This window comes from Mesoplodon mirus (genome assembly GCF_964341445.2).
Source record: "Mesoplodon mirus genome assembly, chromosome: 3".
Lineage (NCBI taxonomy): Eukaryota > Metazoa > Chordata > Mammalia > Artiodactyla > Ziphiidae > Mesoplodon > Mesoplodon mirus.
The window spans coordinates 27,945,672-27,973,014 of record NC_138978.1 but is presented as its reverse complement, the minus strand read 5'-3'; the positions used below and the strand labels follow the sequence as shown (position 1 = coordinate 27,973,014).

Below are 27,343 nucleotides of genomic sequence, written 5' to 3'. Positions count from 1 at the left end.
ACAGCATGAGTAGAGTGGAAGTGGAACTAAACAACACTACCAGAGTAAGCAGAAGCCAAGTCAGTAAGGGTCATGAAAACAAGTTTGGATACATTCAGGTATAATGAGAAGCCTAGGAGAACTTCAAGGAAGCAATTTGGTCCAATCTGTTTTTAAAATGTTATTCTGGGGAATTCCCTGGCAGTCCAATGGTTAGGACTCTGGGCTTTCACTGCCAAGGGCCTGGGTTCAATCCCTGGTCAGAGAACTAAGATCCCACAAGCTGTGCAGCGAGCCAAATCAATCAATCAATCAATCAATCAATTGTTATTCTGGCTGCAATGTGGAAAAACAGATTGGAAGTGTACTACAAAAGAAGGAGGGAGCCCAGGAGGGCCAGGCAAGAGATGAAAACTTCAACTAATGGGGTGCCAAAGGGATAAAGAAGTATAGACACCAGAGACATATTTGGGAGGCAGAAAGACAGTACTTGATAATGGACTGGAGAGGGAGGGAAACAAGATCAAATCAAGGGAAGAAATCAAAGATGATGCCCAGATTTCTAGCGTGGGTACCAGAATGAATAATGGGTTCGTTTGCTGAGATGGGAAAGACCGGAAGAACAGATTTGGTGAGAAAACCAAAAATACAGTTTAAAACATAAATTAGAGGGAGTTCCCTGATGGCCTTGTGGTTAGGATTATGGGCTTTCACTACTGTGGCCCGGGTTCAATCCCTGGTCGAGGAACTGAGATTCCTGCAAGCCATGCAGCACAGCCGAAAAAAGAGAAAAAAGCATAAATTAGAGATGCTGTGAGGTATCCAAATGAAGATGCCAAGTATGTAGCTAGAAGTCTGGAGCTCAGAGGAGGTACATGTGGGAGCCAGATGTTCTGCTAGCCCTTCCTGTTTAAACTGTAATGTTCAAGACATTCTCAAGTGGACAGAAGCTCCAAACCCAGCTGCTTTTCACCTTCAATCAACGCTTAATATAAATGGGAAGTTTTCAAAGCCAAAAGAATATACCTCTCCTTGGAAAATAGTGTAGAGAGCAGGCAAGTTCTCCATGGTCTCGGGTCTTCCTGAATTCATCCTTAATGTTCTATGGTTCCTCCATTTCTCTTCTGCTAAAGCTAATTCAAGTGTCCTGTCACAAAGAAACAGAACAGGTAACAGAGAGACATTTGCAATAAAAAAAAAAATGTGCCGCCGATCCACAGGTTGTCCCTACAGGATAATACCGTTAGATTTAATACCATGTACTTTTAAATTTACTTATTTACTTATTTATTTTTGGTTGCGTTGGGTCTTCGTTGCTGTGTGCGGGCTTTCTCTAGTTGCAGCGACCAGCGGCTACTCTTCCTTCCGGTGCAGGGGCTTCTTATTGCGGTGGCTTCTCTTGTTGTGGAGCATGGGCTCTAGGCGCACGGGCTTCAGTAGTTGTGGCACACGGGCTCAGTAGTTGTGGCGCGCGGACTTAGTTGCTCCGCAGCATGTGGGTTCTTCCCAGACCAGGTCTCGAACCCGTGTCCCCTGCATTGGCAGGTGGATTATCCTTAACCACTGTGCCACCAAGAAAGTCCCCACCATGTACTTTTATCCAAACCTCTTTTGTCCACTATATCTGTGGGGAGTTTTGGAAACCTTGATCTTATTTCTTTTCAATTTGATACTTTACCAAGGCCATTAGCCTACTGTTTTGTTTTTATTGTTATTATTGCTATTCTTTTGCCAAGGGAAGGCTTGTGGTGGGGGAGGGTGTGAACGGATCTGTAAAAAAGGAATAATAATAGTAATAACAGCTAACATTTATCAAGCACTTACTATGTCCAGGCACTGTGCTAAGCATCCAATATCTCATTTAATCCTCAAAACTCTCAAGATGTAGGTTCTATTAATTATCATATTATGTAGATGAGAAAACCAAGACTTCCAGAGGCCAACTTATTAGGCCTATGTCAAAAAGCCAGAAAATGGTAGAGTCAAACTCTGGCTGACATCAGAGTCCACGCTTTTAACCACTATTCTAGGCGTTAAATCTGAAGTGACTTCAAAAAGAGAGCACAGGGAATTCCCTGGTGGTCTGGTGGTTAGGATTCTGCACTCTCATGGCCAAGGGCGCAGGTTCGATCCCTGTTCAGGGAACTAAATCCCACAAGCCGTGCATGGTGTAGCCAAAAAAACCAGAAAGAAAGCATAGCTTACGTTTTTCTCCAATGAAATTAAAATCACACATGCTCATTTTAAAAGTTCAGATAACAAATTAATTTGAAGAAAAGAAAATCATCTATAATTCAATTTGGTTTATATCCTTTCAGACTTTTTTACATGTACAAGTAGGTTTTTTAATGGAATCATGAAACCATTAATTCATATTAATAGCCATTTTATATTATTTTTTAGCAATTCATACACAAACACACACACATCTTTTTTTAATGCCTATATAATAATCCATTGCTGGATGCATCAAACTTATTTAACTATTTATGAATCATATTAAAATGCAGACTGCAACTCAGTAGGTCTAGGGTGGTGCCTGAGAGTGGGCATTTCTTTCTTTTTTAAAAAATTTATTTATTTATTTATTTTAATTAATTTATTTATTTCAGCACGTGGGATCTTTCGTTGAGGTGAGCGGGCTTTTCTCTAGATGTGGTGCGTGGGCTCAGTAGTTCTGGCACATGGGCTTAGTTGTCCCGAGGCATGTGGGATCTTAGCTCCCCTACCAGGGATCGAACCCGAGTCCCCTGCATTGGAAGGCAGATTCTTAACCACTGGACCACTAGGGAATTCCGGGGGCATTTCTAACAAGCTCCCAGGTGATGCTGATGCTGCCAGAGTACCAAGTCTTAGAGCTTTGAAGTTGGAAGGGATCTTAGAGGTACTCTTGCTCAGCCTTCTGGTTTTAAACAGGGAAGAAACCAGCAACCTAGTGGCTCTTAACCATGCCCCTTTACTTGCTGCATAAATCACTGCTACATAAAGATAAAGTCAATGGTACAGTCCTCAGTTCTCTTTTTCCTCCTAATTACTTGACATCAATAAGACCTGAAACTCTATTTTCCTTGGGTTTTCGTGTGCAAATACCTCCTTCTCTCCTCAACCCTGAGCACACCCCTACACTTTCAGATGATTACTTCAGGTCTTACTTTTGGAAAGTCTTCCTGATTTACAATAACCATCCATTAACTGAACTGCCTCACTTAAAACAGAAATGAAAGAAAATTCCGTCAGGTTCCAAACCCTAGTTCTAGTATCATCCCAAAGCCCAGGAACATCCCTGCCCTTGAGTTCCATAAGACAACCTGTATCCGTATAATAAACTTCCCCTTTTCTGTTTACGTCAGCCAGAAGTGGGTTTTATTACTTTATTAAAAGCACACAGATAGAATGAAGGCAGATTTGTCAGTTCTTGAGAAATGGCTGACAAACAGCTTAAATCCAAGTACCACAGCCTGGGTGGATCCTGCCTCTTCCACTCCCAGCTATGCAGTCTCACCTCTTGTCCTTCCCTTCCCTCTGCCCAGCATCCTCACCTCATATCCTAGAACAAAGGTTATTAACCTGAGGCCAATAACTCTATCAAGAAACCTTAATTATCCCTCCAATTCTAGGAGCACTCATGAGGTACAGAATCCACAGAGGCATCAGCAGCTAGGACATCGAAATTAAGCTCAAACAACTTAGTCTATCAACTGTTCTTCTTTAAACAAAGGTCACATAAAGAGCAATACAATCTTAAGTTATTTCATACAGATTTTTGCTGTGATAAGAGTATGAACAGCTAAGTTTAAAGCTCCCCTATTTGCTCCTTTTGTAGAACTGTAGCCTGAGAAACCCTATGCAAATCTTCAAGCAGGAAATGGGCATGCATTTTTGAGAGAAATCCTGTCATACAACAGTAACAGGCTTATGATTTCAGAATTGTAAAGCGTTGCCAGGGACACAGTTATTTATTAGCCACCCCCTTCCCAAATGGTATTTTAAATTTTTTTTAAATTATATTCTGTAGAAACCTAGGGTTGTTGTAGGGTGGTTATTCAAAAGGAATCCCAATTGGAAAGGAAGAAGTAGAACTGTCTCCATTTGCAGATCACATGATACTATACATAGAAAATCCTAAAGATGCCACCAAAAAACTGCTAGAGCTCATCAATGAATTTGGTAAAGTTGAAGGATACAAAATTAATATAAATACAAAATAATATACAAAAATCTGCTGCATTTCTATATACTAACAACGAACTATCAGAAAGGGAAATTAAGGAAACAATTCCATTTACAATCGCATCAAAAATAATAAAATACCTAGGAAAAACCTACCTAAGGAGGTACGGTGGTTATCCAGAAGCTTCTCAGTTAACTTAAGTTTATTTTAAAAAGTCAGTTCTGAAGTATCTAGGGCAAACAGGACCAGGAAGGACAAAGAAGGGCCCTAGGTCAACCAACCAGAGGACAGCCTCCATACCAAAGGTGGGGGAGAACAACCCCAAAGAAATCTGAGTTATGGGAGGTCCCACACAGAGCAGTTGCAAAGCTAGGAGCCTCTCCTCAGTCATTAGGCAGAGGGTGATTATTGCTGATTCCCACTTGCCCTCCCAGCTTTGGGGTGGGTCATGGTAGCAAGGGGGAAGGGAGGTTACATGAGGAAGGCCTACTTTTAACAGGTCTACTTTTAATATTCTGCTTTGATCTGGTTTACCTATTAAGCTTCTATGTAACATTTCATTTGGAAAAAATAGTTCCGTTGCTTTTAAAAAGTTTATAAAACATTGAGACAGATATAGTGTAGTTGAATAGGACCACATCTGTAGACTTAAAACAGGAAGTAGGGCTTCCCTGGTGGCTCAGTGGTTGCGAGTCCGCCTGCCGATGCAGGGGACACAGGTTTGTGCCCCGGTCCGGGAAGATCCCACATGCCGCGGAGCGGCTGGGCCTGTGAGCCATGGCCGCTGAGCCTGCGCGTCCGGAGCCTGCGCTCCACAACGGGAGAGGCCACAACAGTGGAAGGCCCGCGTACCACAAAAAAAAAAAAAAAGGAAGTAAATTGATAAGGATTGAGGTACACCATTTGAAGTTGCCTTGCAATAGTTCTAGAAACAAAAAATTCCTTACGCATTTTATTTTACTTGAATGTTTTAAACAATTGTGATATGGAGGGAAGCAATAAGGACCCAGTTATTTATTAGCCACCTCCTTCCCAAAACAAAGGGCAGAGCAAAGAAAGTATAGCATGGGAATGGGAATGGGAGCTGTGGTAGGGGAATGGTAGCCCAGAGTGAGGTCAGAGCTTATGTTGGGCGAGGAGGAAATCTACAAAGAGCAACCCAGTGTGGGGAGAAGCAGGATTATAAGGGTGTCTGCACACTGGGGCAATCCAGAATGGGGAGTCGGTGCCCAAACATGGAAGAGCGGGACCTGAGGATTAGAGGTAATTATGCAATGTTAATTTCCGGATTGTAGAAGTTATATTATGGTTATATAAAAGAATGTCCATGATTATAGGAAAACTGAAGTATTCATGGGTGATGGGGCATCAAGTCAGCAACTTAACTCTCAAATGATTCATTAAGAAGTGTTACTTGTACTGTACCTGCATAATTTTGTGTTGTCAGCTTTTTTTTTAATGTGCCTGCAATTAGGAAAAAAAAATAACCACGTCCTCTCCTCCTTCCCCTCAAGCAATGAGCAATTCATAGAATAATATTAAATTGGAAAGATAATATGCAGCCCCTTCGAAACTTCATTTCACGTGTCACCTCACTGATCTGGCCAAGATTTTTGTTGTTGTTTTTAAGTTTAAGATTTAGATTTACTGTTTTTACTTAACAGTACCAATTAGATAGACCTCTGAGAGTTATAGTGATTTTAATTTATTTTTAAGTTATGTATAAGAATTGAGGCGAATCAATTGATAAGTCAAAATACTGGGACACATCAAAGACAGAATAATGACAGAGCCTTCATTCTCAACCACTATTCCACACTGCCTCAGAAAGAATTCACAGTCCACATCTAAATTTTGAAGAGTATGTAGTTCTTTTTTTTTTTTTTTAATTTATTTGGCTGCACCGGGTCTTAGTTGTGGCACACAGAATCTTCGCTGCAGCATGCAGGATCTAGTTCCCTGATCAGGGATCGAACTTGGACCCCCTGCATTGGGAGCGAGGAGTCTTAACCACTGGACCACCAGGGAAGCCCCTGAAGAGTAGTATATAGTTCTAACACTAACTAGGTCCCAAATTAGAGATTCCAGTAAGGAGTAATTAGAAGGGCTTCATTCCTGGAGGCTAGGATGAGCAGGGTCTAGATTTATTCATTCAAACATGTAACCAAGGACTACTTCTCATTTGATTTTGTCTTCCCAGTGCCTGTATACAGTAGGTACTCAAAGTTTTCTTGAATGAGTGAATAGAGCCTTACTATGTGGCAAACACAGGTAAAGAAAGAAGAAAGCATTCTGGTCTAAAGAATGTAGGAGAAGGAACTGAGTCCCACACAATTCTCTGGGTAGGTCGAAAGATGGGAGACTTTCAAATATCAAACTGGTGGCCCAATCTTCCTCCTTCCCATCAAATTTCTAGAGTAACTATCTTAGACAGATGCTTTTTCCATTTTGCACTCTGGTCATGGATCTGTTGACAAAATGGTCAAAGGCAGGAAAGATGAAAAATAGTAAGAAACAAGGAAAAACAAAAATGGACTCATAAAAAGTGAAAGCTGAAAGCAATTATTAAGTTCATTCAGTCCACTACTCTTATTTAATTGAAAATGAGGCTAACAGAGGTCAAATGTCTTGACAAGGGCTGCTCAGAGTTAGCCATTTTGGTACTGGACCCCAGGACCAGTTAACAATCCCTAAGGTCCCTTCCAAGTCTTCTAATAATAATAGCTAATATTTGAGTGCTTCCTATTTGCCTTTAACCTAGAAGCTTTACTTGTCTTAACTAAGTTAATTCCCTTTTTGACTTCCCTAACAAGATAGGCAATTATTGTTTTGTTTGTTAAGGTATTTTACAGATGAAAAAACTAAGACACAGGAGAAGCTAAATTACCTTGTTCAAGATTACAAAGCTATGAATGATGGAGATGGGATTCAAATCCTATTTACGAATATTTTTTCTTTCCTTTATGGATTGTGAAATTCTTCCAAGCATGCCCTTGTCTCGCACTGCATCATATCCTTCAACTCTCCAGTGCTTACCACAGTATAGAGCACACAGAAATTTGTAACTGTCTACTGAAATACTGAAGTACTTAATTTTACTCTATTTTAAATTGTTAGTTAATTTATCAGTTCAGCAGCTTTACTGATGTTTATATATCAGGCTCTGTGCTAGGCACTTCATAAATCTCCTTTCTTTCTTTTTTTTTCTTTTTTAAATATTTATTTATTTATTTGGCTGTGCTGGGTCTTAGCTGCAGCACACGGGATCTAGTTCCCTGACCAGGGATTGAACCCAGGCCCCCGCATTGGCAGCACAGAGTCCTAACCCCTGGACCACCAGGGAAGTCCCCATAAACCTCCTTTCAATCCTTAAAACAACTCTACAAAATAGATATCTCTGTTTTAAAGGAATGAAGTAACTTGTCGAAAATTCATAGCTAGAAAGAGATAAATCTTAGGCTATTCCAAGAGCCACACACACTTGTCACTAAACCATTCTTTTCAACACAGTCCCTGTCATCAAAGGCTTCCTAGTCGTGTAAGGATAATGGTGACCAATTACAATGCAGTATGATCAGTGCTAGTGATTAGGTTCAAAGTATTAAGAAAACAAGAAAGAGAAGAAGGGCCTGGGGGAAGCAAGGAAGTTTAAAAGGTGACAACTGAGTAGGTCTTTAAGGATAAATGGAAGTCCTCTAGCAGAGAATACTGTTCATTGACCTCATCCGAATCCTGATCTACTGACCTCTATTTTCTTCCAATCTATCAGTCCTCTTTTTTTCTTCACTTTCCTCCCTATCCAGCTTAGATTCCAGAGTCCATCATTCAAACAATAGCTTAACTTCCCTTTAACTCTGTATTTATAGCTCATCTAACTGGCAGTACCCCTACCCTGATGAAGTACAGTTGCACATATTGGAACACATTCTAGCTAGGTTAAACAGAAAGGGATTTATTGCCAGGTATTATGTGACTTACAAAATTACTGCAAGGGCTGTAGGAAGTACTGGTAGAACTTCCCAGGAACACCTCCTAACCCACAAAACAACAGTCTTTGCCATGATCAAGAAAGTCATGGCTATCACTGCAGAAAGTCATGAAACCAAAAAGCTGATGACTAAGAAACTCACGGCCTCTGCTATGGTATCTGCCAGCAAAATGGCATGCCCCTCACTCTCCTCCTCCTCTCACTTCCAAATTCAATTCTCATCTTAGGTGCAGAGTAGTCTAGGAAATATCTAGCTCTCAGTTCCACCAATACCCCAGTCTCCACTGCCAACAACTCTCACCAAAGTGGTCTATCTGCATCTATCTCCCCTCCAATCTGTTCACACTACTAAGGCCTGAGGGATCAAGCTGCCTCCCCCACCCCACCACCTGCAAAAAAAACCCTCAGTGATTTCCCATCAGTCTTAAAGCAAAAGCTACAAAGTCTGGCCTCTGCCCGCCTCCAGCTTCATCTTGTACCACATTCCCTTCTGTTCCCTTTGTCCTGGCCACACTGGCCTCTTTGTGCCTGTTAGTCACTTTCCTCACATTTGCCACAGGACCTCTGCACATGCTGTTCTGTATGGCATATGCTGCCTTCCCCTCTTCACCCAACTAATTAGAACTGTTCCTTCAGGTATCAGTTCAGGCATCTTTTCCTTAGAGAAGCCTTCCTGCTTATTCCAGGCACTCATAACACCAGCTTCCTCTCGTAGGCAGCACTTACTTTGCATTTCTTAGTGAGATCATTGGTGAGCATCTGTTTCCCCCACCGGACTAACAGCCCTGAAGTCAGGGACTATGTTTGGTTCACAATGTCCATCTGTTTTCCCCACCGGACTAACAACCCTGAAGTCAGGGACCATGTTTGGTTCACAATGTCCCCCCAGTGCTTTGCACAATAAATATCAGTTGCACGACTAAGGAGAAGGCCTAGTTCACAGGTATGAATCCGAATTTCTCAACAAGGCTGTGCTCTGGAAGCCGAGAGTCGGACATTTCTTTCATCTCCGTCTCTCTCAGGAGTACTGAGCAGGCGCTAAAAAAAAAAAAGGCTGCAGAATCATGGCAGAAACAAGTCGGCCTCCTCAGTCAGAGGACCCTAGTGGAGGCTGGGAGACAGGACTTTTCTCCCTGGAAGCGCCTGGCACAGGGCTCGACAAGGAAGGCTCTTGTTGAAGAAGGCAGTCGTCGAGGGCCCCAGGCAGGCGCAGAGACCCCAAAGCTCTGCTCCAGCCCTAGAAAGGGAACCCAGGCTACTGCACACCAGAGCTAGGAACTCGGGACCCCCTCTGCCCCTTGCAATCAAACCTGCAGCTGAGAAGGGCCAGCCTCAGACCACATAACGGAGGCACCGCCTCCAGATTCCACTGCCCTCACCCCCGACCTTCCTTACACTTACTCGGTGTCAGCGTCCGGTCTCCACGCCGCAGCATTGCGCGCAACACCGAAACCCAGTCAGCGAGCTTCCACCCACAGGACACAGCGCGCCTAGGTGGGACTCCAGCTCTATTCACCAATCCTGGAATAGTACTCTCATAAGGGCAGAAAGAACTGACCAATAACAGGAGACCCCCTAGGGGGCGGTGCAGAGGGGAGTATTGGAAGCTGATTGGTTTCTCCAAGCCGGAAGTTCCGGGGGAAGACTAAGTTGGAGCCAATCGTGTGGTGCCTGAGGGTGTCGGCGCGGTCAGTGGCGGCTTGAGGAGAGCGGCTGCCGCCATGATAGAACAGCAGAAGCGAAAGGCCCCAGAGTTGCCGCTGGTCCCAGTCAAGCGGCCGCGGCATGAATTGCTATTGGGAGCGGCGGGGTCGGGCCCCGGAGCCGGGCAGCAGCAGGCGGCGCCGGGAGCTCTGCTGCAAGCGGTGAGTAAGGGAGCAGGCGGCCTTCGGCCCTCAGTTCTTCCTCTCTCCTCAGCGCTGCACCTGGTGATCCCGCACCGGCCCTTTCCCCTCACTGCGGGGTCGGAACGGGACTCTCTCACCCTGGAGTTAAAGCAGAAAAGCACTGTAAGAGCGGCCAACACTCTGCGATGCTCCATGTGTTTCCCCGTTTGACGCGCGTTTTCGGCATCTCGACCGCCCTGTGAGGAGGCGTTAGAATTAGGCTTAAGGACCTTGAGCTCAAAACCGGGACCGGGGCTTTGGAATCTTAAATGTTCCAGGGATCCGGCATAGAATAAACGTTCAGGAAAGTTGGAAGAGTGGATGGATGAATGAATGAATGAGGGAAGGAAGGAAGGAAATGAAAGATACTGGCTCGCTTTGGGACTTGGGGCAACTTGCTTTTCCCTCTGTTTCTCTGAACTAGTATTAGTAACAACCGTGGAATAGTTACCATCCATTGAGCTCTTGTACTAAGTGCTTTCTTTGTATATGAAAACTCCATTCATCTTGGTAACTGCCTGAGAGTTATGAATTGTTATTATCCCCTTTTGTAGATGGGGAAACAAACTTATCTAGGAACTGATAGGAACAGATTTTAAATTCAGAATCCATGCTCTTAACTACATTTCTTGTACGATAGAGGTGGTGATCACACCTCTCCCTCGGTCCTGTTAGGCTCAGCTGAAGAAATATATGTACCCCCCTCCCCAACTCCTCAACCAGCTGGTCAGTAATCCTGCTGGCACTGTCCTCAAAATGTATCCAGACTTGCTACTGCTTCTGCCAGCTCCATCACTAGCTCCTGGTCTAAACCATCCTTATCTCATCTGGCATTATTGCTGTAGGATCCTAATGGTATTCCTGTTTCTGTTCACGGATGCTCGGTCTGTTCTCAATCCAGCAGCCAGAGGAATCCTTCTAAACATCAGATCGTATTACCCCCTGCTGAAACCTTTCCCTGGCTTTTCAGTTCATTCAGAGTAAAACTAAAATCCTGACAATCTTTTGCCCTCTTTCCCTTGACCTCTCTGAACTACCAATTTTCCATTGCTCACCCTGCTCCAGGCGCACTGGCTTCCATGCTCCTGCCACAAAGCCTTTGCATTTGCTGCTCCCCCTAGGATTTACTTTTCTTCCAAACGTCCACATGGTTTACACACTCAACTGCTCCCAACCTCTGCTGAAGTATCACTTTTTCCGTGAAGGCTTTCCTGACGAGCCTATTTTAAATTGCAGTACCCTGTGCTCACTAACCCACATTGCTGCTTTGTTTTTCTCCATAGCACATACCACCACCTTTATGTTTTACTTGTTTCTGCCTTCCCTCCCTCCTTTCTGCCCCTCCTTCCCACTAGAACACAAGCTCCATTGTTTATTTTGTTCAATCCTGTTTTATCAGTGCGTAGAACAGTGCCTGGCACATAGTATTTTTTGAGTAAATGAGTAAGCTGGAAAACTGAAGAGATTTGGGGATTATTAATAGTGTACTTGTTCTTCTGTCTGACAAGTAAGAATATCAGCCCAGGTTTCTTTGAATTGCCCAAGCCTAGACTTAATGTCCAAGACCATAATCAAAACTACTTTGCTTAATAACTGTACCCTGCAGGATTTTGGGAAAGCTTAGTTCAGTCATTCATTCATCAAACTAGAAACTGGGAAAACAGTGTAGAATTACACTGGTAGGGTTCCAGCACTCACAGAGCTTCTCTAGTGGCAGGGCAGGGGAAACAAAATGTAAACAAACACATAAGGAAGGTAATTTCAGTGAGTGATAGGTGCTGTGAGAGAATACAGTAGGGTTGATAGAATGCAGAGGGGAGGTAGGGTGCTGCTTGAGCTTGAGTGTTCCAGGAAAGACTTTCTGAAGAGGAAACATTTGAAAGGAGCCACACATAGGAAGATCTAGGCGGAGGGGGTTCCTGTCAGGGGCAACAACAAGTATAAAAGATCCTGAGGCAGAAATTAGTTTAATGTGTTTGAGCAGTTAAAAGTTGGGTATAGGGCTTCCCTGGTAGTGCAGTGGTTGAGAATCCACCTGCCAATGCAGGGGACACGGGTTCGAGCCCTGGTCCAGGAAGATCCCATATGCTGCGGAGCAACTAAGCACACGCGCCACAACTGCTGAGCCTGCGCTCTAGAGCCCATGAGCCACAACTACTGAGCCCAGATGCCACAAGTACTGAAGCCCGTGCGCCTAGAGCCCGTGCTCCACAACAAGAAAAGCCACTGCAATGAGAAGCTGCATACCGCAACAAAAAGTAGCCCCTGTTCACAGCAACTAGAGAAAGCCCACGCGCAGCAACGAAGACCCAACGCAGCCAAAAATAATTAGTTAATTAATTAATTTTTATAAAATGATGTAGGACAATGATAAGACAAAAATATGGGCACTCAGCCTAAGAAATGAGGTCAAACTTGAAAGGAGGCAAGCAGGCAACTGAGCGCTTGAATTTATTTAATTAATTAATTAATTAATTAATTAATTAAAAGTTGGGTATGGCATGGGAGCACAGTGAGGGAGGAAGAGAGTTAGTATAACAGATAGACACTGGAAACTTCAGCAGGAGAGTATCAAACTGGAGACATAAGTTATGTGCGAAGAGTTGCCATTCTCTAAATCAGCAGAAATATACTCAATCAGTTTCCCTTGTCTTTTCCTTATACTCCCCATTCCCTGACCTTTCAGTATCCTTTGCCTGTATATAGTGACTACTCTGTAATTCTCTCTTTTGTTTAGGGGCCTCCAAGATGTTCCTCCCTTCAAGCCCCAATCATGCTTCTCTCAGGACATGAAGGGGAAGTGTATTGCTGCAAGTTTCACCCCAATGGATCCACCTTAGCATCTGCAGGATTTGACCGACTGATATGTAAGACATAGTTTTTGAATCTGGAGTAATTGCTCTCTGCCAAATAGTGATTACTTTTTAAAACCTTCAGTGCCATAGAGAGTATAAGTCTAAGTTGGTCACATAACAAACTATGTGGCTAATATGCTAAAATAGGGTCATGAAAATGCTGAATGATTTGGGGTTTAGAACTCAGGGTCCATGTGGTAAATACAGAAGGAATTATGTTACCAGTTGGAAAGTGAGTTGCTCTAGTTTGAGAACATCGTCCTCATGCAGGCAAATCTCGAGCTGATTTAGCAAGACTGGAGATCTAGGCTTAACAGGCTAATGGGAGTAAAGAGGAGAGAGAGAACTTTTTCCCAAAGATATTGAGGCTCTCCTCTTGATCCATTCCCTCAGAATCTTAGCATTTGAAACGGAAGGAGGGAATCGTGACGTGGCAACTCACTTGGATAATCTACCTGTCCATCAATAGGATTTGCTACCCGATTCTCAGCTACTGGTCAAGAAGAGTCTTTTGGCTCTTTGCTTATAACTGTGCCTCAGGGTGGATGATGTCTGTTTTGATTTTGGTGTTCTGGTTCTGTGTTCCTTAAACTTAGTAGTGGCCAAGTCTCTGGAAGGCTTAAGGATCTTTGCAGAACATACTTGAACTACTGATTTGCTTAATTTCATTGAACAAACTAGAAACAGTTTTATCAGCAGGAAAATAACTCTAAATACCTTATTGTGTATAGAGTGTTCCTTAATAACACTCATCGAACTTCACTCTGTGCTGGACCAGGCTCCCTAAGGATTGGAACTGTTGTCTATTCATTTACCTTATTTTACCCCAGCACCTGTATTTAGTACATTTGCAATGAGTGAATGTAGTATAAAGTCATTCTCCTGTGACCTTCAAGTCAGTTACAGTTTCCAGAGTTTCCCATAAGTACCATCATTTTGCAGTCTGCTTCTACTCATAGCAGACAGTAGCTGTGAGTGCCAACTTCTTAAAAGTACAGGAAAAACACTTAAGATTTAAAAAATTATAGCCATTAACTAAAATGTTTTTATTTCATGAAATGTGAAAATATTGCATTATTTTTGTTTTAATGTGGGGAAAATTGATCTAGCTAATAGAACTAATAGTGTTCCAAAGGAGTATAATTTCAGAACTGTTGTTCTAGTGAATTCATAAGTACCCTTTCCATGGCCAATAATGAGTTTTCTTTTGCCTAGTAATGCTCACAGAACCCCTGTCCCCCTAACAGTGTTGTGGAATGTCTATGGTGACTGCGATAACTATGCTACATTGAAGGGACACAGTGGAGCAGTAATGGAACTGCATTATAACACAGATGGCAGGTGAGTATTCTGCATAGTGGGTGACAACTGCTTCTTATAGTAATTCTTCTTGGCATCCTTTCACATTTCATCCCTGAGTTTTCTCTCAGGAGACTGTGCTGTCAAAAACTACTGCGTTTTATGGACTTGAAGACACGGGGAAGAGGAAGGGTAAGCTGGGACGAAGTGAGAGAGTGGCATGGACATATATACACTACCAAATGTAAAATAGATAGCTAGTGGGAAGCAGCCACATAGCACAGGGAGATCAGCTCGGTGCTTTGTGTCCACTTAGAGGGGTGGGTTAGGGAGGGTGGGAGGGAGACGCAAGAGGGAGGAGATATGGGGGTATATGTTTATGTATAGCTTATTCACTTTGTTATACAGCAGAAATTAACACACCATTGTAAAGCAATTATACTCCAATAAAGATGTTTAAAAAAAAAAACTGCGTTTTGGACAACCACTTTATTATCCTATCACTGTAACCCAAGTAAGGTGTTTATTGTTCCATGTATGCATTTATAGACACATCACGTCTATCTAACATATCAACATCGCAGAAAAAAAATTTTAAGACATAAAATGTAATTTACATGTATAGAAATTAGCAACTTTTATTATAAAAGTAATAATAAAATAATCTATTTCAAGAAAACTCAAAAACAGGAAAATGACCAAATAGCCCACGTTTTTACCACTCCAAAGATAATCACTGTTAATATTATGATATGTTTTTCTCAAGCCTTTTTCCTATTCAAAAAAGTTTGTTTTTTTTATATATATTAGAACTCCTTGTGGGAGTTCCCTGGCAGTCCAGTGGTTAGGACTCAGCGCTTTCACTGCCGTGGCCTGGGTTCAGTCCTGCTCGGGGAACTAAGATCCCACAAGCCACGCAGCACAGTCAAATTTAAAAAAGGAACTACTTGTACAATCTTGTCTGCTGCTTTTTACCCTTAACATTATTCACCTGTCATACCTGTTTACTATAACATACTATTTATTATAAATATTTTAACAATTGCATAACTTTAGAATAACTACAGATAATATAAAAATGTGGTTATACAAAGTTAATTAATCCCATTAGGTATTTCAGTAAACATTTATTGTTTTACAGCTCTGACCTAAAAATTTTAGGGTTCCCTGAACAACTGGGTGCATAGCCTTGTATACATTTTTCCTGTTTGAGTAAAGAAAGCATTGTAAATTCAATCATAACTTAGAAATCATCCTCAGAGACAAAAGCTTTTGAGTTTTAGAGAAAGAGAGTTACCAAGCCATTGGGTCAGGAATTGCTACAGTGTGTCTCACCTCCGCAGCAGGGAGTGATTAAACATTTCCAAGTGGAAGGATGTGTAAAGTGTTGTATATCAAAAAAGGAGGGAAAGATTGAGAAGACTGCTGTATTAGATGTATAATGTGGGGACTGACAGAGGGAAATTTGTTTTACATTTCATAGGGTAGACCTTATAACTGGGTCTAGAGCATGATTAGGATTTTGTTAAGTAGGTGAGGCATTCCAGCATCAGGTGCCAAGCTGTCAGAGCACAACATGTTAGTGATCTTGAAAACTTTGGCACGTTTTGGCAAGTAGGGAAGATAGATTGCTATTCCTTGTCTTCACTTATTTTTTTCTTCTTCCTCTCACCTAGTATGCTCTTCTCAGCATCCACGGATAAAACTGTGGCGGTGTGGGATAGTGAAACAGGCGAGAGGGTTAAAAGACTGAAGGGGCACACCTCCTTTGTGAATTCCTGTTATCCGGCCAGGAGGGGTCCCCAGCTTGTCTGCACTGGCAGTGACGACGGTACAGTTAAGGTGGGTGGTGGTGTCTGTCTGTGTGTTGAGGGTTTCTGAGGTGACATAATGTGAATCTTATCTTGTCTTCCCACCTGTGCTTTACCCTCCTCTCCACAACTTTGTTTCATCAGACATTTCCCAAAACAGACACTATTTAAAATATGTTTAAAATAATAAGCAGTTGAGGTTTTTTTTCTTTTTTTAGGTATCCTACAGAATAATATTATAACTGTTGAACCATTGTGACTTGGAATAAAATGGACCACCATCCAAGAATAATTGGATTCTGTCGAATTAGCTGTTTACTTAATTGTGTGACCATAGGCAGTTCACTTTTCTGATCCTCAGCTTATCAGTCTTTAGAACGCTGACAATAATATACATGTCTTATAAGACTTGTGTAATTATAGTCAGTATAGTAAAAAGGTTTGATATACTGACTATATAGTATGTGGTTTTAGTAACAGGATGGGGTATTAAAAGTCATTTAGTCCAATGATTTCCGACCTGTATGCATATCAGAATTACGTGAAGAACGTGCTAAAAATACCCAGATTCTGGTTTAGTAGGTCTGGAATGGGATTTTTTTTTTGTTTTGTTATTGGGTATTTGTTGCTGCGGGTGGGCTTTCTCTAGTTGCGGGGAGCAGGGGCTACTGTTCATTGCAGTGCATGGGCTTCTCATTGCGGTGGCTTCTCTTGTTGTGGAGCACAGGTTCTAGGTGTGTGGGCTTCAGTAGTTGTGGCACACGGGCTCAGTAGTTGTGGTTCGTGGGCTCTAGAGCTCAGCCTCAGTAGTTGTGGCGCATGGGCTTAGTTGCTCTGCGGCATGTGGGATCCTCCCGGACCAGGGCTTGAACCCATGTCCCCTGCATTGACAGGTGGATTCTTAGCCACTGCGCCACCAGGGAAGTCCCAAGACTTTATTTTTTTTAGAGTAGTTTTAGGTTCACTGCAAAATTATGGGGAAGGTACAGAGATTTCCCGTATAACCACTGCCCCCACCATGGATAGCTTCCCCCACCAGAGTGGTACCTTTGTTACAATTGATGAACCTACATTGACATGTCATTATCACCCAAGGTCCATAGTTTACATTAGGGTTCACTTTTAGTGGTGTACATTCTATGGGTTTGGACAGATGTGTAATGACATGTATCTGGCACTATGGTATCATACACAGTATTTAAACTGTCCTAAAAATCCTGGGCCTCCCTGGTGGCGCAGTGGTTGAGAGTCCGCCTGCCGATGCAGGGGATACGGGTTCGTGCCCCAGTCTGGGAGGATCCCATATGCCGCGGAGCGGCTGGGCCCGTGAGCCATGGCCGCTGGGCCTGCGCGTCCGGAGCCTGTGCTCCGCAACGGGAGAGGCCACAACAGTGAGAGGCCCGCATACAGCAAAAAGAAAAAAAAAAAAAAAAAAAATCCTTTATGTTCCACCTATTCATTCCTCTCAACCCCAGGGAACCACTGATCTTTTTGCTGTCTCCTTAGTTTTGCCTTTTCCAGAATGTCATATATAGGTAGACTCATAAAGTGTATAGCCTTTTCAGATTGGCTTCTTTCACCTAGTAATATACATTTAAGATTCCTCCATGTTTTTTCATGGCTTAATAGTTCATTTCTTTTCGGTGCTGAATAATATTCCATTGTTAGATGTACCACAGTTTATCCATTCACCTACTGAAGGACATCTTGGTTGCTTCCAAGTTTTGGCAATTATGAATAAAGCTGCTCTAAACATCTGTGTGTAGGTTTTTGTGTGGACCTAAGGTTTTAACTCTTTGGGTAAATACTGAGGAGCACAATTGCTGGATTGTGCAGTAAAGGTTTTGTAAGAAACTGCCAAACTGTCTTCCAAGGTGGCTGCACCATTTTGTCTTCCTACCAGCAATGAATGCGCGTTCCTTTGTTCCCCATCCTTGTCGGCATTTGGTGTTGTCAGTGCTTTAGATTTTGGCCTTTCTAATAGGTGTGTAGTAGTATCTTACTTCCGTTTTACTTTGCATTTTCCCAATGATATATGATGTGGAACATCTTTTTTCCAGTTTTATTGAGAATAATTGACATACATCACTGTACAGATTTAAGGCATGCAGCAAGATGGTTCGATTTACATATATTGTGAAATGATTATCAGTAGATTTGACCAACATCCATCTTCTCATATAGATACAACAAAAAGGAAAAAAAAGGGAAAATTTTTTTCTTGTGATGAGATCTCTTAAGATACACTGTCTTAACTTTTCTATATATCATATAGCAGTGTTAACTATAGTCATCATATTGTGCATTACATCCCTAGTACTTATGTATCTTCTAACTAGAAATTTGTACTTTTTGACCACCTTCCTCCAATTCCCACTTCCTCTACCCTCCTCCTCTGGTAACACAATGTTGAGCATCTTTGCATATGCTTATTTGCCATCTGTGTACTTCTTTGGTGAGGTATCTGTTAAGTTCTTTAGCTCAATTTTTGATCTGGTTGTTTGTTATTGTTTTATTTTTTTAAATAAATTTACTTATTTATTTATTTATTTTTGGCTGCGTTGGGTCTTCATTGCTGCGTGCGGGCCTTCTCTAGTTACGGCGAGCGGGGGCTACTCTTTGTTTCGGTGCGTGGGCTTCTCATTGCGGTGGCTTCTCCTGTTGCAGAGCATAGGCTCTAGGCATGCAGGCTTCGGTAGTTGTGATATGCAGGCTCAGTAGTTGTGGCTCATGGGTTCTAGAGCGCAGGCTCTGTAGTTGTGGCGCATGGGCTTAGTTGCTTCGCGGCATGTGGGATCTTCCCAGACCAGGGCTCAAACCTGTGTCCCCGGCATTGGCAGGCGGATTCTTAACCACTGCACCACCAGGGAAGTCCATGTTTGTTATTGTTGAATTTAAGAGTTCTTTACTGTGTTTTGGATAATAGTCCTTTAACAGATGTGTCTCTTGCAAATATTTTCTCAACAGTCTGTAGCTTGTCCTCTAATTTTCTTGACATTTTCTTTCACAGAGAAGTTTTTAATGTTAATGAAGTTCAGCTTATCAATGATTTCTTTCATGGATTGTGCATTTGGTGTTATATCTAAAAGTCATCACCATACCCTAGGTCACCTAAGTTTTCTTCTGTGTTACTTTCTAGGAGTTTAATATTTTACATTTAGGTCTGTGATCCATTTTGAGTTAACTTTTGTCAAAGGTGCAAAAAAATATTCATTTTTTTTTAACATGTGGACATACAGTTATTCCAGCACCATTTGTTGAAGAAACTGTCTTTGCTCCATTGTATTGCCTTTGCTCCTTTGTCAAAGATCAATTGACTGTATTTATGGGGGTCTATTTCTAGGCCTTTTATTCTCTTCCATTAATCTATTTGTCATTTCTTTTGCCAATATCATGCTGTCTTGATTACAGGCTTTATAGTTAATCCTGAAGTTGGGTAGTGTCAGTCCTCCAGCTTTGTTGTCCAATATTGTATTGGCAAGTTGGGGTCTTTTGCCTTTCCAGATAAACTCCAATTTGTTGATTTCCATGAAGTAACTTACTGGAATTTTGGTTGACATTGCATTGATCAGTATGATTGATCTATAGGTCAAATTGGGAAGAACTGACATCTTGACAATGCTGAGTCTTCCTACCCGTGAACATGGACTATCTCTCCATTTATTTCGTTCTACTTTGATTTCATTCATTAGAGTTTTTAGGTTTTCCGCATAGAGATAGTGTACAGATTTTGTTACATTTACACCAAAGTATTTCTCTTTTTTTGAATGTTAATGTCAACAGTATTGTGTTTTTTAGAATCAGAATGTTAAATGTGTTCCTCAAGTGATTTGATGTAGCAGGTATGACATTTTGGGAGCCACTGATCTCCTCCAGCATCCTCACTTTACAAATGAGGAAAATGAGGCCTAGAAATAGTAACCTATTTCAGGGGCACACGGGACACGCTGCTTTGTAGTACCATTTTATTCTTTCTTTGGCACTAGTTTTTGACTCTGGATTTTTTTTTATGATTAAACAGGGAGGGATTTCAAAGGAGTACATCTGAGAAATCACACTGAACTTGTGATTGTTTGTTGCTTTTTTAAATGAATTTGGTTTTCTTTCATAATTAAAGGTGGTGACACTGACCTACTGGATTATCTGCTTTGAGATGTTTTCTACTGAATGGTTTTGTAATAAACAATCACTTGGGCCCCTTGATGCTTGGCTGAGAGACTGTGGCTTAGGAATAACTCCCAAAGGTCTTTTTGTTTTGTTTTGTTTTGTTTTTGTTTTTTAATAGGTTGATTTTCCTTTTTGTTGAGAGAATTATAGATTCTCATGCTGTTCTAAGAGATAATACAGAGATCCCATTTACTCTTCCCCCAGTTTCCAGCAATGTTAACTTGTCTCATAACTATAAAAGGTGACATTGCTATGATCCCTCGATCTTGTTCAGATTTCACAAGTTTTGCATGAAATTCCCAGAGGTCTTAACGTAGGTGTACTATAGTTGGAGAGACCTAACAGCTGATTTGCTAATTGGCATTTCAAAAGGCAGAGACAAGAGTGCCCTAATGAACTTTGTTAACAAACATTTATTGAGGGCTTGCTATGGTAACCATCTAGGAACTTATTCTTTTTTTGGCTGTGGTGGGTCTTAGTTGCAGCACATGGGATCTTTGTTGCGGCATGCAGCATTTTTTAGTTGCAGCATGCAGGATCTAGTTCCCTGACCAGGGATCAAATGTGGGCCCCCTGCATTGGGAGTGTGAAGTCTTAACCACTGGACCACCAGGGAAGTCCTTTAAGAACTTACTCTTGTTTAGTTTCACCTTTTCTTCTTTTACCTTTTCTCTGACTTTGTTTCATTTTGTTTTTGTGCTCATATTTATCTTTCCATCTCTCCTTAGCTTTTGCTTTTTCTACTACCTTCCATTGTATACGTCTTTTCTATTCTACTCTTTCCTTCTTTCAGTTTCTTGCTTCTCTTCTCCCTTAATTAAACATGGTTTGAAATAATCATACTCAAGGCGGTATTTATTTTCAAGGCAGTATTTTTTAAATGTGTAATATATCACATTACTTAAAGTGACTTTTTTAACCAGTTCTTTATTTTTAATTTCAATATATTATTTATATAATTACTGCTTCATTGAACAGCCTTTTACATATGCCTTTTAGTTACTTGCCAAGTTGGAATGCTTTATTGTTGCTTTCTGTTGCTAGGTTTATAAGTATAGGAGTTTAATAACTTGTGCTTATCTAAGAAGGAATATGTCATGTTTCTTATTTGTCAGAGTTCTCAACAGAAAGCAGAGGTTTCAATAACTCTTGTATTTTTCAGTCTAGAAGTGGTATCCTCAGCATTGTCCATACCAGTCTTTTCAAACCATTTTCAGCAATCCATTCTTTCTTCTAATGAAGCAATTAAGTGAAATCATATATGTTATTCCCTTTTACAAACAATTCAAGTCCTGGTACCATTACATAGACTGAAGCAGGAAAGGTGTTTGGGTTAGAGGTGGGGATAGGCCAAAGTGTCCCAGAGTGGCATGTCAGAACCCAAGTGAGATGAAAGGAGAGCATCCACACCGGATGCGGGAGTATCCGCATCCCGTGTAGGGAGATGGAAACTGCGTAGGGTAAGGAGGGCATCCACACAGCACAAGGTAGATGGCCCAGTGTGGGGAACCGGAGGGAGGAGCCCAGCATGGAGAGTCAGTGCCGTAGCAGGGTCAAAGAGTCATCTACACATTAGTGTGGGGGAGACAGTGTGGGTGTCAGAGCCTGAGTTAAGGGTGCCCACACAGGGTGGGAGCAGTTCAGGTAGGGAGTCTGAGGCTGAGCAGACTCAGACAAGGATGGAGTCCCTGAGGAAGGGCAGCCTGAAAAGTGGTATTAGAGCCAGAGCAGAGTGAAGAGAGCGTTCACACAGAGGGGTCACCCAAATGGGGTGAGGAGGAGTTTCACATAGAATCAGCCCAGAATGGGAATCACATTCAAACAGGGAAAGAGGACATCCATGCAGGAGACAGCTGGAAGAGGGTGTAGGAGATTGGTTACATACAGGAAGCCTGATCAAATAAGTAAATATAATAAGTATAATGGGGGGCAGATTTCTCACTGTCAAGAGAAAGGATTTACCAATACAGAAAGAGAAAACTAAAATGCATCTTGTGTTGTCAGTATCGAATTCAGAGTATCAGTTTGAGCTCATGACATTCAATATATAAACAGATAAATGTAGGAAAAAAAATTAGATGTAAATGTGTGTTTGTAGATGTATGTGTGTGCACCTGTGTATGCATATATTGCTTAACTGTCCACTTAGAGGGTCTAGGAACAACAACACCCCAAAACCAATGAGCACGTCTACTGTATAGGTCTTGGCCTTTAAATACCATTTTCCACTAAAAGGGCTCCTTATTTCAGGTCTGGGCAGGGAAAGTACACGGTGGACCTAGAATGTCTTATGCAAAAAAGCTTGCCAGAGGAATCTCTTAAATGATCAAATTGAATGTTATGGGAGTTCCCTGGTAGTCTAGTGGTTAGGATTCAGCACTTTCACTGCCATGGCCTGGGTTCAGTCCCTGGTCGGGGAACTGAAATACTGCAAGCCATGTGGTGTAGCCAAAATTTAAAAGAAAAAAAATTGTTTTGAATGTTTTTAGTAATGGGACAAATGAAAATTGTGAGCCACTCGATAGGATACAATGAAAATGCAACATCACTTCAGTATAGTCCTGCCAAATAACTTGAATCTAATCATGAGAAAACATCAGACACACAAATTGAGGAACATTACTGTCCTAGAATTTTGCGAAGCGTCGAGGTTATGAAACTCCAGGAAAGTCTAAGAAACTCTTCCAGGCTGAAGGAGACTAAAGAAACATGACAGCTAAATTTAACATATGGGGACTTCCCTGGTGGTCCAGTGGCTAAGACTCTGCGCTCCCAATGCAGGGGGCCCGGGTTCGATCCCTGGTCAGGAACTAGATCCCACATTCTGCAAGTACGAGTTCGCATGCTGCAACTAAAAATCCTGCATGCCACAACTAAGACCCGGCGCAGCCAAATAAATACATAAGTATTTACAAATAAATAAATTCAACATATGATTCTGAACTGAATCCTTTTGCAATAAAAGACCCTATTGGGACAAGTGGAGAAACTTGAATGAGATCTGAGGATGGTAGTAATGTATGGGTGTTAGTTTCTTGATTCTGATGTTTGTGTTGAGATTACGTAGGAGGACATCTTGTGGGACAAGCGCACTAAATATACTAAAGTATTTAGGAGTGTCAGGGCGTTAGGTCAGCAACTCAAATGATTTAGGTAAGAAAATGTTCTCGTTTACAATTTTTTTGGTAAGTGAATATTTCAGAATAAAATAATCTTCTAAAAATTTTGGTTGTCTGGAACTAAAATTCTGAAATATTTGAATCAAGCTTTAAGTGGCTACCATAGCTTTTACGATAAAGACAAAGATTGATTTGACCTGAGTAGAGAATACTTGTTAAGACAGAGATTGTAGTGAGCCTGGTAAGATGTGGGAGCTAGATTATCAAGACCTTGAATTCCAAGCTAAGAGGTTTGGACTTCATTCTATAGCCAGAGAGTTTGTTGGGCAAGGGTTGGCTGTTGGGTCTCTAGAAGAGGAGTGAAGCACTCTTTTTGCACCATTGATCTGAGTAACACTAAGCCTTTTTAGTTCATGTTTCCATCAATGAAGTAGAAACTACCTTTTCATCCTAAATCATGAGAATTGGAAAGAAGAGGTATCTTGGCACAGAGACAACTCATATTCTACTTGTTTACCACAGGATTGAATTTAAACCCCTGGCCTTTACTATGATTCCATGGTTGATTTCTTTTTTTTATGACAACCTTTAAAACCTAGAACATAGTCACCCCAAAGTCTTTCTCTTCTGAATGAAATGACCCATACTCTTAAGACATTTCCTCATGGTTCTTCTCAAGTCTGGTCATTTACTGAACCATCTTTAGGACCTACTATCCACACTTTAAAAATGTAGACCGGGCCTCCCTGGTGGCGCAGTGGTTGAGAGTCCGCCTGCCGATGCAGGGGATACGGGTTCGTGCCCCGGTCTGGGAGGATCCCATATGCCGCGGAGCGGCTGGGCCCGTGAGCCATGGCCGCTGAGCCTGTGCGTCCGGAGCCTGTGCTCCGCAACGGGAGAGGCCACAACAGTGAGAGGCCCGTGTACAGAAAAAAAAAAAAAAAAAAAAAAAAAAATGTAGACCCATGTTGTATTGTAAATTTATTATTTTTAAAAAAATAGAAACAAATTGGTTAGTTGGAGTATGAGGATCTAGAGTTGTTATACCTAATCTTCACCTTTCTTCCTCTTCTATTATTAATGAATCAAGCCGCCATTAAAAGTAAGTGTTGGGCTTCCCTGGTGGCTCAGGGGTTGAGAGTCCACCTGCCGATGCAGGGGACATGGGTTCATGCCCCGGTCCGGGAAGATCCCACATGCCGCGGAGCGGCTAGGCCCATGAGCCATGGCCGCTGAGCCTGCGCGTCCGGAGCCTGTGCTCCACAACGAGAGAGGCTACAACAGTGAGAGGCCCGCGTACAGCAAAAAAAAAAAAAAAGTAAGTGTTGCGAATTCCCTCATGGTCCAGTGGTTAGGACTCCGCGCTCTCACTGCCGAGGGCCCGGGTGCAATCCCTGGTCAGGGAACTAAGTTCCCACAAGCTGCGAGGGATGGCCCAAAAAAAACAGAACTAAAAAAAAAAATGTTAATTTTTTTAAACAAGCGTATATTACTTTAGTTATTATAAGGAATGAGCACACGTTTTGGTACTTTTAAATTAATGCAGTGTTAACGTAATAGAATCAAACGGTACTAAAATCTAGTCCTCATTTTGCTATTGACTTCCTAGGTATTCTTCATCAAGTCATTTCCTTCTTTGAGCTTTAGTTTCCTCATCTAGATAGTTTATGCACAGTAACTTTTAAATATTTTTATCACAACCCACATTAAGGAATACATTTTATACTATGATCTAGTATATATTCCCTTCAGTATGTCTTATATATGAATGAACCAACCCATTCTATATGTGACATTCTCTCATATCTCCCATAATTTTTTTATTTGAGGTAAAATTCACATGAAATCCACTGTTTCAAACTTTTAAAAAAGTGTTCAATTCAGTGGCTTTTAGTACATTCACAGTATTGTGTGACCATCACCACAATCCCATACCAGAACATTTCCATCATCCCCCAAAAGAATCCCCATACCTATTAATCAAGTCACTACTTTTCCTCTACCTTCCAGCTCCTGGCAACTACTAATCTATTTGTCTCTATGGACTTGCCTATTCTGGACATTTCATATAAATAGAATCATACAGTATGCGGCCTTTTGTGTCTGGTTTCTTTCACTCAGCGTATGGTTTCACGGTTCATCCATGTTGTATCATTATCAGTACTTCATTCCTTTTTATGGCTAAATAATATTCCACTGTATAGCTATACCATCTTTTGCTTATCCATTCCTCAGTTGATGGATATTGAGTTGTTTCTATTTTTTTACCTATCATGAACAATGCTGCTACAAACATTCATGTACAAGTTTTTGTTTGAACACCTGTTTTCGTTTCTCTTGGGTATATATCTAGGAGTGGAACTGCTGAGTCATATGGTAACTCTTTGTTTAATAAGGAACGTCCAGACTTTTCCATAGCAGCCACATCATTTTATATTCCCAACAGCAATGTGTAAGGGTTCTAATTTCTCCACATCGTCACCAATACTTGTTATTTTCTGTGTTTGTGTGTGTTTTAATTATAACCATCCTAGTGAGTGTGAAGTGATACCTAATTATTGTTTTGACTTGCATTCCCAAATAATTTGTGATATTGAGCATCTTTCTATGTGCTTATATCATCTAAAGAGAAATGTTTACTCGGGTCCTTTTGCCCATTTATTAATTGGGCTCTTTGTGGTTTTGATGCTAAATTATAAGATTATTTATATTTATTTATAAATCTTATAAATTATAAGATTTATTTATTCTGGATACTAGACCTTTATCAGATATATGTTTTGCAAATATTTTCTCCCACTGTTGTCATCTCATTTTCTTGATAAATATCCTTTAATGTACAAAAGTCTTTAATTTTTATGAAGTCTTAATTTATCTGTTTTCTTTTCTCACTTGTGCTTTTGGGGTCATATCTAATAATTCATTGCCAAATTCAGGGTCATGAAGATTTACCCCTATGTTTCCCTCTAAGAATTTTATGATTTTAGCTTTTACATTTAGGTCTTTGATCCATGTCAAGTTAATTTTTGCATGTGTGAGGTAAGGGTCTACTTCATTCTTTTGCATGTAGTTATCCACTTGTCCCAGCACCATTTGTTGAAAGACTATTTTTTTCTTCTGTATGGGCCATACTTTTTTGCTTCTTTTCATGCCTCATAATTTTTTGTTGAAAACTGAACGTTTGAATATTATAGTGTGGCAACTCTGGAAATTAGATGCTCTCCAGAGTTTGTTGTTGCTCTTTTTTTTTTTTTTTTAATAAATTTATTTTTGGCTGCGTTGGGTCTTCATCGCGGTGCGCGGGCTTCTCGTTGCGGCGGCTTCTCTTGTTGCAGAGCATAGGCTCTAGGTGCGTGGGCTTCAGTAGTTGTGGTGCGAGGGCTCAGTAGTTGTGGCACACAGGCTTAGTTGTTCCGCAGCATGTGAGATCTTCCCGGGACAGGGATTGAACCCATTTCCCTGCATTGGCAGGTGGATTCTTAACCACTGTACCACCAGGGAAGTCCCTGTGGTTGCTCCTTTCTTTTTTTTTAATAAATTTATTTATTTTATTTTATTTATTTTATTTTTGGCTGCATTGGGTCTTTGCTGCTGCACGCAGGCTTTTCTCTAGTTGCGGCGAGCGGGGGCTAATCTTTCTTGCGATGTGCGGGCTTCTCATTGTGGTGGCTTCTCTTGTTGCGGAGCACAGGCTCTAGGCACGCGGCCTTCAGTAGTTGCAGCACATGGGCTCAGTAGTTGTGGCTCACGGGCTCTAGAGTGCAGGCTCAGTAGATGTGGCACACGGGTTTAGTTGCTCCGTGGCATGTGGGATCTTCCCAGACCAGGGCTCAAACCCACGTCCCCTGCATTGGCAGGCAGATTCTTAACCACTGTGCCACCAGGGAAGCCCTGTTTCTCCTTTTTGAAACTGTTGTTTATTTAGTGAATTTTCTGAACTAATTTTGTAAACTCTGTATTCTTTGTCATGTGTAGACACTGAAATCTGTTTCATCATCTTAGTGGTTCACTGACGATTCAACAGAGATTTCCCTAAACACCTGGGGGGGCAGGGAGGACTCTTCCAGT

The 27,343-nt window shown here is 41.5% G+C and overlaps 2 protein-coding genes across 4 annotated transcripts in view; one reads left to right on the top strand and one right to left on the bottom strand.

The window, feature by feature from the left end:
• Window positions 1-9,627, bottom strand: part of ZCCHC17 (zinc finger CCHC-type containing 17) — a 55,023-nt gene extending 45,396 nt beyond the window's left edge. Inside the window, exons 1-2 of one of the 3 annotated variants that reach the window (XM_082613053.1) lie at window positions 9,540-9,627; window positions 1,006-1,126 (exon numbers count right to left, since the gene is read on the bottom strand). In XM_082613053.1, the coding sequence (XP_082469179.1) occupies window positions 1,006-1,071 (66 nt within the window). In that variant the 5' untranslated portion in view covers window positions 1,072-1,126; window positions 9,540-9,627. Of the gene's footprint in view, window positions 1-1,005; window positions 1,127-1,262; window positions 1,478-8,864; window positions 9,177-9,539 lie in introns of those variants that run through there. The other 2 variants (XM_082613052.1, XM_082613054.1) reach the window with 2 other exon arrangements.
• Window positions 9,628-9,805: 178 nt separating this feature from the next.
• SNRNP40 (small nuclear ribonucleoprotein U5 subunit 40) overlaps window positions 9,806-27,343 on the top strand; it is a 39,261-nt gene continuing 21,723 nt past the window's right edge. Inside the window, exons 1-4 of the mRNA XM_082612581.1 lie at window positions 9,806-10,003; window positions 12,762-12,891; window positions 14,127-14,220; window positions 15,855-16,020. Of these exons, the coding sequence (XP_082468707.1) occupies window positions 9,860-10,003; window positions 12,762-12,891; window positions 14,127-14,220; window positions 15,855-16,020 (534 nt within the window). The 5' untranslated portion in view covers window positions 9,806-9,859. The remainder of the gene's footprint in view (window positions 10,004-12,761; window positions 12,892-14,126; window positions 14,221-15,854; window positions 16,021-27,343) is intronic.